The 18,328-nt window shown below is 47.3% G+C and overlaps 1 protein-coding gene across 11 annotated transcripts in view; it reads left to right on the forward strand.

Annotated features, from left to right (window-relative positions):
- The window catches only part of CNOT1 (CCR4-NOT transcription complex subunit 1), a 1,684,613-nt gene that overhangs the window by 132,584 nt on the left and 1,533,701 nt on the right, over positions 1-18,328 (forward strand). For all 11 annotated transcript variants that reach the window (XM_086945302.1, XM_086945307.1, XM_086945301.1 and 8 more), the window contains exon 3: positions 17,303-17,410. In XM_086945302.1, coding sequence (XP_086801428.1) covers positions 17,303-17,410 — 108 coding nt within the window. The remainder of the gene's footprint in view (positions 1-17,302; positions 17,411-18,328) is intronic.

Here is an 18,328-nt window from a genome sequence, read left to right on the forward strand (position 1 = left end):
CCCCCACTTAAGCAGTTGTTTTGCTTTAATATCTTTGCGCCTGTTTTTTTTTTTTTGAAAACAGATTTATTAGTCAAGTAGCACATAGCAAGCAGCCCCCTGTAACCCAGCGGCAACTGCACAATCAGTACAAAAGGTTCATATTCGACCTTGACTATACAGTTCAAAATGCATAAAACACCCCCTCTCCCCTATGTCCAACTCTCCCAATGTGGATTTGCGGGGGTTCATGTACAGGCCTGACGTCTCCCCGAAAATCTGCATTATCTCCTGCATCCTCGGACCTGTCCTATTCAGGGCCGTTAGGAAAAAGAGAACACCTTCCGCGTAGAGGGCTATCTTGTCGGAAATACCCTCGTCCTACTCAAACCCATGGACCTGCGCATCAATGCGTACCCACGCTGCCAATGGCTCCATGGCTAACGCAAACAAGTAAGGCGACAACTGACACCCCTGCCGTGTTCCCCTCTGAAGCTCGAAAGCAGAGGAGACCGCCCCTGCGACCCTAACCGCTGCCATGAGACCAGTATAGAGCAGCTTTATGTATGACAGAAAACGTGGACCCAGATTGTGCCTGGGCAGCAGAGCAAACAGATAGGTCCAGCTCAGAGAGTCGAACGCCCTATCCATGTCTGCCAGGAGCCGCGCCGCCGGCTTCTCGGTCTGCCGAATCGCCGCGACTGCCACCTGCGCCCTACTTATATTATGCCACGTAGCCCTCGGAGTATAAAGCACACAAATTGCCTAAACCACACTTCCTTAACCCTTTCGATGCTGATGACGAGCTCAGCTCGTCATCACCCACGGGTGTTGTGTGCTGATGACGAGCTGAGCTCGTCATGGTGCCACTAAAATGGCATTTTCCAGCACAGGGGGGGAAAACGCCCAGCAGCCATGTGGTTAAACGAAAAAACGTTTTTAGGTTAGAAAAATATTTATTACATTCCAACCAGGCATGCTTATTCAATGCCAATTATTTTGACTTTTAAAGTATCTTTTTTAACATTAATAGGCAGAAATGAAACTGACTGTGCATTCAATATTTAAATCACTGTACAATTTGTTTGATACACATAGAAACAAACAATGTCAAAATAATATATAAAACATCAAACATCCTACAAAGAAATTAATACATAACAAAACACCAATATCATACATATAGATTCAATGAATGAAACAAATCTAAAGAATGGGGAATATGGTCAACTGAATGACTCCAAATTGATTGTTTTGACTGGCTAATCCTAGTATTGTTTGTTAATAATGCTCTATTCCACCAAAGCTGCTGACTCGTTTCGAGACCAGGACAAACATCCCTGGGCTCTCATCAGGGCTTTTATTCTTTGTGTCTGAAAGATGCAAAGAAAAAAGCGTTTTTACTATTTTGATTAAATGAAAGCCTCTATTCTAAAGTTGCTACATATACTACTAGTTTGTGCATGGATAGAATCTACATACCAGGCTCTTTTTATGGGGTGGAGAAGGCTTGTGGGACTTGTTGTCGGAGTGCGGGGAACCAAAGGGATCAATCTTTTTCTGTAGGCAGGTGATTTTATCTAAAAATCAGGGTTTGATTGAAAAAGGCGGAGCGTGTACATTGTTGCTTAATGAATAAGTGAATAGGCGGTGTAACTCATAACCAACACTGACCTTGTGTCTGCCGCCAACCGGCGCGGTGGCTTGTGAAATATGACCATCCGCGTTATTTCCTAGCAAGGGCAAAGTAAGCGCGTGTAAGTAAATTTGAAAAAAAGGGGGGGGTTGGGTCCTCATCTAAATTAGTGAACACTATATAGTGACAACAAGAGCCAACCTTGTAAATGCTTCATTATTCTTGAATTCAATGTGTTCCCAGCACTCGCGGTACTATCAAGTAAAAGGGACGCTTTTTGGAAATTCAAACAAAATTCAAGTTTTGGCTCAAAAGTGGCACCTAGAGAAGAGAATTAACTTATCCAAAAGCGCTTTCTCAGCAACTATGTTCCTCGAGGTCTCAATCAAAATGGCCGTTCGTTTGTGGGCTGGATTTTTTAATCTAGCCCCAGTGCATTATGGACCTAGTCGTTTTTGGTTATAGTCGCAGTAAAACAGATTTGAAAAAAATTATTTGAAAAAAAGGGGGGGGGTGTTAACTAGTATGAGTAAGGGCCACAGTGTGTTTAATTGGGGGGGGGGGGTTAACTAGTAGGAGTCTAAGAACTACAGTGTGTTTAATTTTTAAAATTGGCGCTGTATTATTGGAAGGCTAATCTGGGGATGAGAAAGCATCTGTTGTATGTAGTGAGCATTACGCTCTTGTATGTTCTTCATTTTTGGATTCAATGTATTTTATATTCACGGGCTGGATGGTTGAAACGGCACTGGTGGAATGCCAAGGTCCCTTTTAATGATGTTAAGGGTATATTTTTGCAGATAATAGAAGAGTCGGGCCCACTGGCTCAGCCTGGCAAGTCTAGCCTGACAAACAAGTCACTCCAGAAAAAGGTAAACTTATTATAACCGCGCGATTTCCGAGAGATTGTTATGTCCTGTTTGCGCGCTATTGAATTTCAGAATCTGGTAGGCTTCTTTTTGAAGCAAAGTCCGTTCGACATAGTGGCATTGATTTGTAGATTTTACTGTGAGTAAGACAGACCACTTGAAGTCATGCTCATCATGTCCCTTTTCTAAGAAGTGCTCTACCATGGTAGCTGATATGACATTCTTCTTAATTCGGGACCGGTGCTGGCTGATCCGATGATTAATCTGCTGGCTAGTCTTGCCAACATACATTTTCATGCAAGGATACAGAATCGCGTAGACCACATTTTTGGTCCTACAATTAGAAAACTCCGTATGTGACCATCTAACTCCTTGGTGTGTAAATTCCTTGCCTTCGATTGTATTTGGGCAAGCTACACAATTCCCACACTTGTGGTGGCCCTCAATTGGTTTCAAATTCCATTGTGACAGCAAGTCGCTTTTTGACTTGGGTGTTGCGAGATCAGCTCTGATCAGCTGTTGCCCCATACTCTAATTCTTTTTATATGCAAAAATCGGATTGGGAAAGGGACAATCAAGTCCTTCCAAAAGGTGCCAATTCAGCACAGCCTGTCTAACTTTATGTGTATCAGGACAAAACATAGTGACTCACACAAGTTTGTCTAGCGGTGTGCGTTATCCAGTATTATGGGTATCTTTCATAGATTCACATGCCTGAATCATTCCCCACCGTCTGGGTGGGAGTCCCCGGTACATAAAATAGTAATGTCCTAAAGACCTATATATATACGAATAGGCCTGAGGCCTCACATTAGTAACCTATCAGTCCTTTTGTAAAAAGGACCAAACTTTGGCCAGGAGCAAATCGGCTACTACCACCCTCTAGAACTTTCCTGGAAGGAGCCCTAGTCCCTTAGATTTTCTACCGCACGTCGTGCTAAGGGAATCTCCACTGAGCTCTGCTGAGGTTTCTGGTATTTCTGGATTTATTCCATATTTTTCTCATCATATTTACTTTTGTGAAGGAGGGCTAGAGCCTACTATGTCTACCACTCCTAAAAAAGGGCTCTTTAGACCTTGTGCCTCGTGTAGTAAGTTGAGACTCCATGTAGATGACAAACATGAAGACTGTCTCTACCCTGACCTTTCTGCCAAGGACTGTAAGGTCTGCCGCACTTTCTCTGTCAAAACTCTTAAAGACAGAGTGACGCCTGCTTCTGTGGCTTCAGAGACTGAAGGACAAGGATCAAGCAGTCTCAGGTGAGAGCGAGTGTTCCTTTAGGAGCTCACACTCCTCTTCTAAAAGGCCGAGACAGACATCTCCAGGTCCGTATAACATGCCTCCTCAAAAGAAGACGCCAAAGTCTTCAAAGGGCCGTCCAAAAACCATGGCAGTTAAGACTTCTCTTCAGGAAACCACCTTTAAGAAGCCTGTACTGGTGTCTTCTGCCATGCCTGTGACAGGGTCGACAGTCACCATCTCTACGTCGACAGCATCGGCCTTCACCACCTTGACGACTTCTACTTCAACTTCGTCGTCGTCGGGTAGGTCTATAACATCTGTTATTCCTGTCAAAAGAACGTCGACGACGCCTTCGTCGACGAAGTCGAAACTATCGTCCTCGACGAGAGTCCCATCGATGTCAACGACCACCTCGTCGACTATGTCTTCGACAACTAAGCCATCGACTAAGCCGTCGACACCAGCGTCGACTAAGCCTTAGTCGTCGACGACAATTCCAACACTGTCGATGAAGAAATCACCGTCGACCTGCTTCACCTAGCCAACTCGGGATTGGCTCATGCCTCAATCAAAGTCCACCTGGCAGCCATATCTCGGTTCAGACTCTCTTCGTCTGGTGCTTCTCTATGGTCCAATAGACTGGTCAAGCAGTTTCTGAAGGGCTTATTCAGGACTTATCCTCCAGTGAGACCTTTACCACCTACATGGCAGCTCAATATTGTCCTGGTACAGTTGATGAAACACCCCTTTGAGCCAATGCATAAAGCGGATCTCAAATACTTGTCAAGGAAAACCGCTCTCTTGCTGGCTCTCACGTCAGTAAGGAGGGTGAGTGAGCTGCAGGCTTTCTGTATTCAGGACCCGTTCCTTCAGTTTAAACAGGACAGTCATTCTTCGGACTAACCCCAAATTCATACCAAAGGTTCCGTCTGCTTTTCATCTAAACAAACCTATTGTCCTGAGATATTTCTTCCCCAATCCATCTTCAACAGCGGAGAGATCTCTACATTCCTTAGATCTGAAAAGATGTCAGAAATTCTACATTCATAGAACAAAACAATTTCGCAAGTCCAACCAATTATTTATTGCGCAACAACACAAAGGTAACCATTTCCAAGGCTGGTATAGCCAGGTGGATCGTTAAATGTATTCTGATCTGCTATCAGAAAGCCAAGCGCACTCTCACATTCCACCACGGGCCCACTCCACCCGAAAGTTGGGGGCCTCCATGGCTTTCCTTGGAAATATTCCTTTGAAAGACATATGTAGAGCAGCCACCTGGTCTACCACACACACACATTTACAAAACATTACTGTGTTGATGTGCACTCCAAACAGCAGGCAGATGTAGGGCAGGCTGTTCTAAAAACACTTTTCCAAACTGCTGCAGCTGGCACAGGTGGCCGCCGTTAATGGAGGGACTGCTATGTATTCTATGCACAGATATGAATTCAGCAGCCCACATGCCTCGAACCGAATATGCTACTTACCAGTATGCATCTGTTCTTGGCATGTAGGGCTGCTGACATTCATATCGCCCGCCCTCCTTCCCGGCGCCTGTAGCGGCTGCAGCATTCACACATACTTCTAGCATGGTCATCATTCACTGAGTTTCACTCCATCTTGGCCACAATGGCTAAAAACAATCTGAGGATGGTCGATGCCCATGCGCTCTGTAGTCCAGGGGAGGAGCCACCTATCTCGTGATACTTCGAAGACTCTTCCAGGACAACAATGTGCGATCATCCGGATCCAACACTAGGCGGCGATCTATGCACAGATATGAATGTCAGCAGCCCTACATGCCAATAACAAATGCATACTGGTAAGTAGCATATTCGTTCCTTAGATCTGAAAATATGTCTGAAATTCTACATTCATAGAACAAAACAATTTCGCAAGTCCAACCAATTATTTATTGCCTTCAGCAGGCCCAGAAAGGGCCTACCATTGACAAAGAGAGCATTTCAAGATGGATCTCTGTGGCTATCGCCTTCTGCCACCAACAGGCGAATCATCCTCTGCCCGCCAAAGTTCGGGCTCATTCCACTAGAGCGGTTTCCACCTCCATGGCGCTCTTTTCTGGGGTGCCCATTGTCGACATTTGCAGAGCGGCGACATGGAAGACACCACATACGTTCACCAAGCACTACTGCTTGGATTCGGAACTTATGAAGGATGCAGCAGTGGAACAGGCGGTGCTCCGTCATCTATTTCATTAGAGGTGAGCCTTCTTCCTTTCATCCCACCTTTCCAATTTCCTAATTGCACATTTCTTATCCTGCTACTGTTTGCAGTTTATTTTGTTGCACTATTGATAAGTTATTATCAAGTGTCTTACATACTATATTATGCGAAATATGCTGCCTACTACTGCTACTCTGATTCAGGCATGTGAATCTATGAAAGATACCCATAATACTGGATAAGAAATGCGTTACTTACCTGTAACTGCAGGTTCGAGGCATGTGGGCTGCTGAAGTCACATCTGTGCATAGATCGCCGCCTAGTGTTGGGTCCGGATGATTGCACATTGTTGTCCTGGAAGAGTCTTCGAAGTATCACGAGATAGGTGGCTCCTCCCATGGACTACAGTGCGCATGGGCATCGACTCCATCCCCAGATTGTTTTTAGCCATTGTGGCCAAGATGAAGTGAAACTCAGTGAATGATGACCATGCTATGAGTACATGTGAATACTGCAGCTGCTACAGGCACCGGGGAGGAGGGCGGGCGATATGAATGTCAGCAGCCCTACATGCCAAGAACAGATGCATACTGGTAAGTAGCATTTGCAGTTCGAGGCATGTGGGCTGCTGAATTCATATCTGTGCATAGAATACATAGCAGTCCCCTCATTATTGGCGGCCGCCCGTGCCAGCTGCAGCAGTTTGAAAAAGTGTTTTTAGAGGAGCCTGCCCTACAGCTGCCTGCTGTTTGAAGTGCACATCTACACAGTAGTGTTTCGTAAGTGTGTGTGTGGTAGACCATGTGGCTGCTCTACATATGTCTTCTAAAGGAATATTTCCAAGGAAAGCCATGGAGGCCCCCAACTTTCGGGTGGAGTGGGCCCGTGGGGGAACAGTTGAAGTGCGCTTGGCTTTTTGATAGCAAATTTGGATGCACTTAACGATCCACCTGGCTATACCTGCTTTGGAAATGGGGTTGCCTTTGTGTAGTGGCGAAAAGGCAACAAAATTGTTTTGTTTTCCGAATTCTTTGGTCCTATCTATGTAGTACATTAGAGCTCTTTTGACGTCTAGTGTGTGGAGCATTCTTTCCGCCACCGACTCAGGATTTTGGAAGAACACTGGCAGTTCTATAGTCTGATTGATATGGAACTGTGAAACCACTTTAGGAAGAAACTTAGGGTTACTGCGGAGAACCACCCTGTTGGAGTGAATCTGTATGAATGGCTCCTGGATAGTTAGTGCCTGGAGTTCACTAACTCGTCGCAGCGATGTGATTGCTATCAGGAAAGCCACTTTCCACGTCAAGAACTGAATCACGCAGGAGTGCAGAGGCTCAAAAGGTGGACCCATCAGTCTGGTGAGGACCACATTTAGGTTCCATTCAGGAGCTGGTGGGTGTCTGGGAGGAATAACTCGTTTGAGTCCCTCCAGAAAGGCTTTAATGGCAGGCACTCTGAAAAGCAAGAGATGCTGCCTGTTTTGGAGATAAGCCGCTATGGCAGACAAATGTATATGAATGGAAGCATAGGCCAGATTGCATTTGTATAGATGTAACATAACAAATGATGTCGTGAGTAGATGCGTCTAGCGGGTTGATGTTGTGGTGTGCACAATAAATGACAAACCGCTTCCATTTTGCCGCATAACATGCTCTGGTGGTGGGCTTTCTTGCCTCCCTTATGACATCCATACAGTCAGGAGGCAAGTTAAGATAGCCAAATTCTAAGACCTCAGGAGCCAGATCGCCAGGTTGAGCTGTTGCAGATCTGGATGCTGAATGTCGCCATGGCTCTGCGTCAAAAGCCTGGGTGTGAGGTGCAGCCTTTGATGCGGTACCACGGATAGTTCTAGAAACGTGTACCGTGGTTGGCGTGCCCACGTCGGAGCAACCAGGATGAGTGTCATCGAGTGTTGCTTCATCTTGCGTGCCACCAGCGGTATTAGAGGTGCTGGGGGAAAGCGTAAGCAAATATGCCAGACCAGTCCATCCATATCACATTGCCCTGCGACTGTGGGTGTGGGAACCTGGCGGCAAAGCTTTGGCATTTTCCTTTGTGGCGAACAGGTCTATCTCTGCATGACCCCACTGCTGAAAGTACGGGTGGAGTACTGATGGGTGTATCTCCCACTCGTGCATTTGGTGGCTGTGCCTGCTGAGCAGGTCCGCCATCTGATTGTCTTTGCCCGGGAGGTGTTCCGCCATGAGGAAGATGTTCCTCTGAATGGCCCACTTCCACATGCTCTGAGCCAGATGAGACAACTGTGGAGAGTGTGTACCTCCCTGCTTCTGAATGTAGTACATGGCCGTCATGTTGTCCGTCCGGATCAACACAACCTTGTTGCACAAATGTACTTTGAATGCTTTCATCGCCATGAAGATAGCCATCAGTTCTAGAAGGTTGATGTGCATCTTCTTTTGCTGCGTTGTCTATAGTCCCTGCACGGTGTAGTGGAGTACATGAGCTCCCCATCCCTGGAGAGATGAGTCAGTCGTCAGAATGATCTGTGGCACAGGCTCCTCGAACGGTCGGCCCCTGCAAAGGTTTTGTGTATTCCACCAATGCAGAGAGTTGTATGCACGACCGGTCACCAACACTAGGTCTTTCAACTGTCCGTGAGCCTGATTCCACTAACGTGCTATGCACTCTTGAAGCGGACGCATATGTAGTCTCGCGTGCGGGACTATGAAGATGGAGGAGGCCATCATGCCTATCAACTGCATGAACACTCGTGCCAGAAGAGAGTGTAGCGGTCTGAATTTTTGTATCAGCAATTGAATGCTGTTGATCCTCACTGAATTTGGCTGTGCTTTGGCTGCCAGAGTATCTATTGTCGCGCCCAGATACTGCTGTACGTGGGCGGCCTGAAGGTGGGACTTTGGATAATTCAGTGAGAATCCCAGATCGTGAAGAATGTGAATGGTGTGGGACATGTGGGCGGCACACTGCTCGGCCGACTTTGCTTGGATAAGCCAGTCGTCCAGATAAGGGTAGACGTCAACGTTCTGTCTCCGTAGGTGTGCAGGCACTTTGTAAACACCCTGGGTGCCGTCGTCACTTCGAAAGGGAGGACCTTGAATTGGTAATGCTGATTCTGAATTGTGAACATGAGGTATTTTCTGTGTGACGGGTGTAGCGGAATATGAAAATATGCATCTTTCAGATCTAATGTTGCGAGGAAATCTCCCTGACTGAGCAACGGTAGAACCTGCTGCAATGTTAGCATGTGAAAGTGTTCTGATAGAATGTACTGGTTTAGGGGTCTGAGGTCCAGTATGGGTCTGAGGGACCCGTCCTTTTTTGGGATCAAGAAGTACAGCGAGTACACTCCTGTACCTCTTCCTTCCACAGGCACGAGCTCGATTGCTCCTTTTTGCAGCATGACTAGTACCTCCTGCTGCAATAAGTGCAAATGCTCTGTGGACATAGGACGGTGTCTTGGGGGTATGTTGGGTGGAGTGGATGTTCACTCCAGACAATAACCGTACTGGATAAGCTTCCTGACCCACCTGTCTGTGGTGATGGATTTCCAGACCGGCAGGAACTGTTGTAGTCTCCCCCGACCGGTGTTGTATGGTCGGGGGGCAGTGACAAGGCGTCACTGTTTGTTAGTGGCGGAGGATCGGGAGCTGTTGTTTCCACGACCTCTGCACTTGGCGCTGTTTCCACGATAGCCACCTCTACCTTGTTTGGTGTAGGTGGTTTGCGCGCCACCTTTATTGTACTGTGTTTGCTGGGACAGCTGGCCTCTGGAAACTCCTCTAATGTTTGAGCGACAAAAAGAACCACCCCTGAACTGCTGCGACTGGAGAGCCCCCATAGACTTTGAAGTCTGTGTCCTTTTTGATCTTTTCCAAGGTGGTGTCCACCTCTGGTCCAAATAAGTGATCAGGGTTTACAGGCTGATTTAGTATGGTGGTCTGTATATCTGGCTTGAAACCGGAAATTCTCAGCCAGGCAGGTCGCCGTAACATCACACTTGTGTTAATGGCTCTGGCCGCGGTTTCTGCTGCGCCCAGTGCACACTTGATAGAAGCATTTGAAATAAGCTTTCCTTCCTGTATGATTCAGAAAAGGGGGTGGTGATGAACAGAGTGTCTGAATTAAGCAGACCACTCTTACCCAGTCCAAAGATCAGGGCTTTATCCATCACCGTTTTTTAGCTCACTGCACCATCCCAGCTCAGAACTTGGCTATATGCAAATTAGTCTGACCCTGGCCCAGTGCATCATGGGAACAGGGCAGACCAAACTACCAAGCCAATTCTTATACTGGGAAGGAAACAAGCTACCGGGGACCGGTTTCTGGCATTTCAGCCGTCTTCGGCCCGGCTTGCTTGAATCCTGATGGTGCAGTGAGAAAGGGACTCATGTCTGAGTATACCCTGCCACACCTATAGTGGCCAAAAACGATTCAGAAAAGGGGGTGGTGATGAACAGAGTGTCTGAATTAAGCAGACCACTCTTACCCAGTCCAAAGATCAGGGCTTGATCCATCACCGTTATCTCACTGCACCATCCCAGCTCAGAACCTGGCTATATGCAAATCAGTCTGTCCCTGGCCCAGTGCATCACAAGGGAAACTGCAATTTGAAGGAATGGACATATCACTTTACCTGGACTTCACTGCAAAAGTCCAAGAGGAAAGACTGCATTTTACTCCATGCAATAAGCAACTACGTGAATTAGGCCTGGATTACGCGATGCTGTACCCGGCGAAACTCAGGATCAACAAGCAGGGTCATTCACACTTCTTCACCGACCCGAGGGATCTGCAGAAATCCCTGAAGGAATGGTCCAAGGAACGGAGGAACAACCCGAAAACGCAAACGGGAGAATTGGCAGATACTTCAATTTTGGATGAGCAGGAATATTCGGCCAGCGGAAGCCTGGCCCTCATATCTGTTACATGCCCTGGGGGCGGCTGTGGGGCTGGGAATGGGGCGTACTCCTGCATTGGTCCCGGAGAGTCGGGATGTGCTGACATTGGCGGACTGCACGGCCCCACGAGGAAACACTGTGAAGAAGACGGTGTGTGAGATCCTACCATCATATATATGTTAATTGGCAAAAGTATTAATGTTTTCTTGCTACATTGGTGATTGCAGAGTACTCTCTGGGGCTGTTTCATGTCGCGTCTAGCTGTTGATGTGGGTATCAATGGGAGAGACATCCTTTATTCTTGCCTGCTCCTTATTTTGGACTTGGTTGATAGCATGCAGAGCGGGTCATAAGCAATGGTACCCTCCACAATGGTGTTAGACAGCAAATAGTACTTGTCCTGTGAGAGTACAGAGCGATTAATGGCAGACGTGGGGAGCTACCCATTGGACAACGGCAGAGCAACGATAGTGGCTCACGCTGACAAACTCTAGGGGTAATGGTACTGGGGCAAGCTCGTAAAGCAAAATGTCGATTTGTGGTTATTAACTTTTTCTGGTTACCTCTGCCCTTGCGCTATTGGCTCAAAAGACCCCTAGGGGGCCTAGTTTTGGGACAGGTTTGGGGATTGTTCAGGGGCTTTGTGTGGAGGGGGGGGGGGGGGGAACGGGGGGGGGGGGGGGAGTGAACAGGGACTGTCTGGCCAGGTTGGGGGTGGTCGGCTGTGGGAGGGAGGGTGCGCGCTGTCTGTCATTACAAATGATGTGAATGTGGTGCCTGATCTGCAGGAATTGAATGCCTTGTGGAATGTGAGGGGGCTAAATGATTATCGTAAACTAAGAAAAGTGCTCAGCTATTTAAACAGACACCGGATTGATCTTGCCCTGCTTCAGGAAACTCACCTTCCACTTACCAGTAGGATGCTGTTGGCCAAAGTGCTCGGGGGACATAGTGTGGCTGCGGGGTTCACAACACACTCTAGAGGGGTGATCACATGGGTCAATCCTAAGTCTAAGCTTAAGCTTGTAGCGGACCCCGAGGGTCGATATGTTATTGTTAGGTGTGTTGGTAAAGGGCATGATCTTGTGGTGGTGACTGTTTATGGGCCTAATTATGATAACCTTGAGTTTTACACTGCACTGGCAACACATTGTAGAACCCATGTCAATTCTAGAATGCCATGGGGGGGTGACTTCAATTTTGTGTTTGACCCGGACCTGGATAGGTCGGCAGGGCGGGCCCGAAGACCAGCAGCCTCGGCCTTGCACATGCAGTCAGAACTGGTTAAATTAGATCTAGTTGATGTATGGAGATGTAAGCACCCCACAAAAGGTGGATACACACACTACTCAGCCTATCATAATGTCCACACAAGAATAGACTACTGGCTAGCGTCCCAGTCTTTGCTTAATAGTATAAAGAGGTGCATGGTACACCCCGCACCCTCTCCGACCACTCCCCTGTACTCCTGGTACTAGTAGTCCCGGGGAAAACAATTCCCCCATTCACCTGGCCGTTCCCTCCCTATTCCCTTCTGGATGACTTGTTCAGGGGAGAACTTGCGGAAGACATAGACACCTTTTTCTAGGCGAACTTGGGCTCTGTAGATAGTTTCCAGACAGTATGGGACACATTTAAGGTCTACATCAGGGGCATGGCAATGTCCAAGCATTCGAGTGTGCTTAAATCTATAGGGAAAAGACTGAGGCAACTAGAAATCCAACTGTCTGACTTGGAGAGGCAATTACAGAGTGACCCAGATGCTGACAACGCTTCGAAAATCAAACTCTTACTTGCTGAATATCATGAGGAGGCTGATAGGGAAGTACAACATATGGGCAAGTACGCCACGGCCCGAACTTATGGTGAGGGAGAAAGACCTGGCTCACTTTTGGCAAGAATGTTGCGCGGTAATAGACGACCGCTTGTAATAGACGAACTGGTCACACCAGAGGGGGAGACTGTTTCTGGCGAGGTGGAAATCCTCCAAAAGTTCAGCGAGTACTACGCTGATTTATATAAATCTAGGTCCTTCTTGCCTGACTCGGATAGGGAATTCCTAATGTCGCCCATACAGGAGGATGAGATCTTGGAGGCATTGGCGAGTATGCGCACTGGTAGCGCACCAGGGGCAGATGGACTGACTGTAGGCTTCTATAAAGCGTTCATAGACAAACTTGTCCCACACCTTATTTGACGACATCTGCGAGGAGGGTAGTATGCCTGCCTCCATGAGGGAGGCGCTGCTCATAACCACCTTAAAGCCTGGAAAACCCCCTACTGCATGTAGTTCTTAGAGACCACTCTCTTTGATAAATGTAGACACCAAAATATTTGCTAAGGTCCTGGCCACGCGACTGGCGCTGTTGGTGCCGGAACTGGTAGCGCCGGAACAGGCTGGTTTTGTCCCCAATAGGAAGCTAACTTACAATATTCGTACTGTACTGGGGACTATGCAGCATGTGTGCCAAGAAAACACCGCACTAACAATCTTCCTGGACATGGAGAAGGCCTTTGACTCTGTGGAGTGGCCCTTCATTCTCAGAGTTCTAAGGAGGCTGGGACTGGGGGAACCTTTTCTCCAGCTGCTGGGGGCGTTGTACTACAAACCCACGGCGAGACTGAAGATAGGAGACAGTCACAGACCCCTTTGACATAAGTAGGGGAACCAGGCAAGGGTGCCCTCTCTCGCCCCTCCTATAAGCGCTCGTGGCGGAGCCTCTAGCGTGCGCGATTAGGGAATACCGCAGTCTGGAGGGTATTAGCTTCCCAACATATAAAATTGATATTTCTACATACGCTGACGATACACTCCTTTATATCCTTGACCCAGAAACGAACCTCTCATCTGTACTGAGAGAAGTTGTTCGATTTGGTGCCCTCTCGGGGCTGAAAGTGAATTGGGCACAATCAGTTGTGTTTCCGTTGACGCCGGTAACCCTGCCCTTTGAGATGGAATACCCATTTACAGTGGACCACTGACTCTGTCAGGTATCTAGGGATACAGCTCCACACTGATCCAGACATACTGAGCAGGGAAAACTATGGGGTTGCATATGCCAAACTAGTTGAGGATGTGTGACGCATGGTGCAAGCTCTCATTATCTTTAATGGGCAGGATAGCCATTATGAAGATGGTCGTCCTACCTAGATTCCTGTTCCTATTTAATAATATCCCGGTGGTCCTGTCCAAGGCCTTTTTTAGACAACTGACGCAGGTGCTCATTAAACTAGCGTGGGGAGGCAAACAGCCCAGAGTCCAGTGGAAAACCCTAATGCTTCCTTTCAAAATGGGGGGTCTGGGCGCGCCAGACATGGAGAGATACTATAGAATTGCGCAGGCAGCCCACCTACACACATGGATACATGGGGACCCTCGCATTCCGCACGTAACCCTTGAACGTTTGTTTGCGGACCCTTCCCCCTTGCCAGCCACTACCTGCTTTCCGGTAGACCGCGCCATTGGTCTACTAGACTCTAAGACCACCAATCATGCTTGGCATGCGTTGACACAGGCACAGAACTGCGAACTTCTGTATTCCCCACTGATGCAGATGGACTGGGCGGAGTGGCTGGCGCCATTGAAAGAAAAGGGAGTCACCAGAGCACTACATGCACTGGGAATTTTAAAAATAGAGGACTTATTCGTAGATGGGGTGGCTAAAACCTGGGAGCAGGTCGCCCCCTCGCAGACAGAAGCGTCGCTTTTATTGCGTTTTCAATTTCACAGGGTCCGAAGTGCATTACTAGACCTTTTGGGCCCTGATATGGAGGAACCACCAGAAGTCCCTGAGCTCACATACGTAATTAACACGCCGTCATCTCGCAAGCTGCTCACCAATCTCAAACTAGGTGTCAAACAAACAGTTCCAGTATTCCAAGGCTAGGACAGAATGGCAGCGTGATCTGCAATTACCAATAGAAAATGAGATGTGGAAGTACTACTGCACTAGCACGAGAAAACTGTCCCTTAACGGAAGACACAGATTGGTACATTTTAAATTTATCCAACGGGTTTACTATACACCAGAGAGATTACACCGCTACGGGCTTAGGCAAACGGCGGAGTGTGAACGCTGTCATGCCCAGGTTGCAGATTTTATCCGTATGGCGTGGTACTGCCCGGGCGTTCACAAGTTTTGGACTGAAGTTTTTTCGGAAATTAGTCTGATATTGGGCTCGGAGATACTTGCAAAACAGGAACTAGCACTTCTAGGATACTCCAAGCCCTTGCCGGTTGCCCAGCGACGACTTGTAGATATGGCCCTTCTAATAGCCAGGAGGGTGGTTGCCATGTGCTGGATGAGAGGCCCGTTACCGACCAAGAAGAGATGGGCCGGCGACCTGCTGTATTGTTGTACACAATCGGAAATATACAGTGAGCTGCTCCCACCTAGGAGCCGTCCTAAAAACCTCTGGGGCCTATATCAGACTTACAACGCTCAGGGGTAGAGGAGGAAATAGAGCCAGACGAGGCACTAGATGCCCTAGAATCCCTTGAGGAGCAGACGGAGCAGGAGTAATTGGGGACTTAGTCATGGGATAGGAATATACCTTGCTCCCTGGACCTGGGGTAGTGTGGTGCCCGCTTACGGGGGAGTCGAGAGTTGAAAGTACTTTTACTTTAATGCCCCAAGTGGGGGGCTGAGCGGGAAACAGGAATATTCTGCACCGCATTTACGTCAGGATAGGTTAGACTCTAAAAAAGGGACACACTCTCCATGTTGGTAGATAGTGGGGAGGAATAGCTAATAGCACACGCACAGGTACACTAATATGGAGCATAACTGCTGGCATGCGGGGGGGTGGGGGTTTGTTGGGGTAGGTTTCTTTAAGGATTACGAACTGTATAATGATACGACTTTCGGTATGTGGCTCACTGAGACAGCTATGTTATATGTACGTGCATGTAAATACTTTTTTGTACAGAATATTTGAGACGTGTATAATGCTTTGTACCTGCGTATGAGATCAGGGGCTCCTACTCAGCTTGATACTTGATTGCCGCCGGGCCCCTGGGATGAAGCTCTTACTCTGGTCGTTCTTGCGCTCATCATCTCACGGCTGGATTATGCCAACGCACTGTACGCAGGTATTCCAGCTTACCAGATACACCGGTTGCAACTGATACAGAACCAGGCGGCCAGACTAATCTTTCAACTCCCGGCTCGCCATCACACAAAACCACTGCTCAAAAAACTGCACTGGCTTCCCGTGGAATAGCGAAGCATCTTCAAGCTCAGCTGCATTACGCATAAAGCCCTATCAGACACAGGCCCTAGGTTCATCTCAAATCGGATCAAAAAATACATCCCCTCTCGTACCCTACGTTCCTCCGGACAACATTTACTGACCATCCCTAGATATAAGTGCCAAAAATATGGCGGCATCTGCTTTTCCACGCTTCCCCCCCAAATCTTGAACTCCCTCCCCCTTTCAATCCGTTCCACCGATTCGCATTTCCACTTTAGAAAGCTGCTTAAAACATGGCTATTCCAGCAAGCCTACTCCTCCTAAGCCTCCAATCCATAGAGCTCCATCCCAGAAGCGCCAAGAAACCAACCAGGTGAACGTTGTGCTATATAAATATTTTAACATTAACAGACGGTTCCCCTATGACTTCTTTCCTCTGCTGTTGGTCTTCCTCCTACAACCTCCGGTGCCATGACAGCAGCCTGTTTGGCAAAAGAAAAGTCTCCATTGAGCAGCACTGGGTGCCAGATTCTGAATTTGCATCCGACTGCCCCTGTGCCATAGGTGGTGTATGTTTGCTGCTTTGTGGCCCCGTGCTTGTGCTAACCCCAGCAACTGATTTCCCTACCTGTAAGCAGTGTGGCTCCAGGCACCCCCAGTCGTCTTTGAAAAACATTGTGCTGAATTCTGATTTTGACCTTTGCACCCAGCTGCCCTTGTGCTGCTGGCTGTGCAGTTTTGGTTCTCACCTTGCCTTGCACCATGCTGATTTTTGTTCCTAAAGACTGAATTTGTACGTGCTTTACTTGTCTTTTTAACTGTGATATTATTCTCCCAGTAGAATAACATTAAACTGTTCTGAAGAGTTGTAAGTGTTGATTTTTCAAAGTGAAAAGTAGTTTTATTTAAAAAACGTGCTCACCTTATTGTGAAGGTCTTGGCCTTAAAATAAAGTTCTATCTAAAATTCGTCATGATCTCCTTGAGTTGTGTCCCTTATTGGTCCATGTTGTGCAATAAAGGTCTTACAGTCCTCTTGGGTTTAAGGCTGCTCACCCCCACTACCACTAATAGACCTCTTTAGGTTTTACGTTGAACCCTGTACACCTTTTGAGGAACACCTTGACTCATGTACAGTATATCCACCTAGAGGTGATAAAATATACATAGCCAGCTTTCTACAGCATCACAGGTGCGATGTTATATGTGTTTACATCATGAGTACTTGATTTTGATCAGAGGTTCAAAACGTACATGCAGATGTGTCGGTTTCCATTTATTTTCTATCCTTTGTGTTTTTTGCCTCCTATCAGATTGTGACACAGCACGGCCCTGAGGCAGACAGGCATTTACTACGCTGTCTATTCTCACATGTGGACTTCAGTGGCGATGGTAAAAGCAGTGGCAAAGATTTTCATCAGGTAATTTTGATAACCTTTCATTAATCTTTTCTTTAGAAAGTGCTTAATTGTTGCTGAAGTGATGTAGACACTTGAAGTTTTAGCACATTTTCTGATGGATAATTCTACCTGCATATTCCTCACCTCATCCAGCATGACTACCCAGTTGGAGGTCGGATCCCCTATTAACTCCTGGTATGGAGGAGCATAACTTGAGATCAATGGGTGTTCCAGATTGCGTTACCAGGTTATTTCCTACCCTTCCAGTCATTTCCTCTGGGCATTCTACCACCACCACCACACTTTGTACCAGAGGACCACTTGTCAAGGCTCTCTCAGCAAAGGGAGCGATGGAGAGTTCCAGTTTCAGAAATTGGGACTAGTGTTACTCCTGGTATTTTCTTATACTGAAAAAGGATGGGGGACTTTTTCCAAATTTGGATCTTTGTCCCCTGAACTTCTTTTTAAGAAAGGTAACGTTCAAAATGCTCACACTGGGGCACGTTCTACTTGGCTTGCATCCAGGTGACGGAATGGTAGTGGAGGATCTCGGGCTTGTTTATTATCACATTGCTGTCCTGCATTCTGAAGTTATCTGCTTTTTCATGTCGGATAGAAATATTTTCGGTTAAGTTCTGACTCCCCTTTGACCTGACTAGTGCCACAAATGTGATGGCGGTGGTATAGCCCATCTGCGGACGTTAGACTACCAGTCTTTATTACCTCGACAACTGGCTCTTAAAGGTGCTCTCACCTCGAACAGTTGTGAGCTATCTCCAGACAGCTGACTTGTAAATATATATGGGTTTTACCATCCGTCTGCTGAAGTCACACCTAACTCCTTCGCAGAGGCTCCTTTTCAGAAGAACTAATCTAGACATGGTGTTGAGTAACACCTCCGCCTCAACGAGTCCAGTAGATTTGGTCTGTGATCCTGAT

The sequence above is a fragment of the Lissotriton vulgaris genome, chromosome 12 (assembly GCF_964263255.1).
Source record: "Lissotriton vulgaris chromosome 12, aLisVul1.2, whole genome shotgun sequence".
NCBI classification, from domain to species: Eukaryota; Metazoa; Chordata; class Amphibia; order Caudata; family Salamandridae; genus Lissotriton; species Lissotriton vulgaris.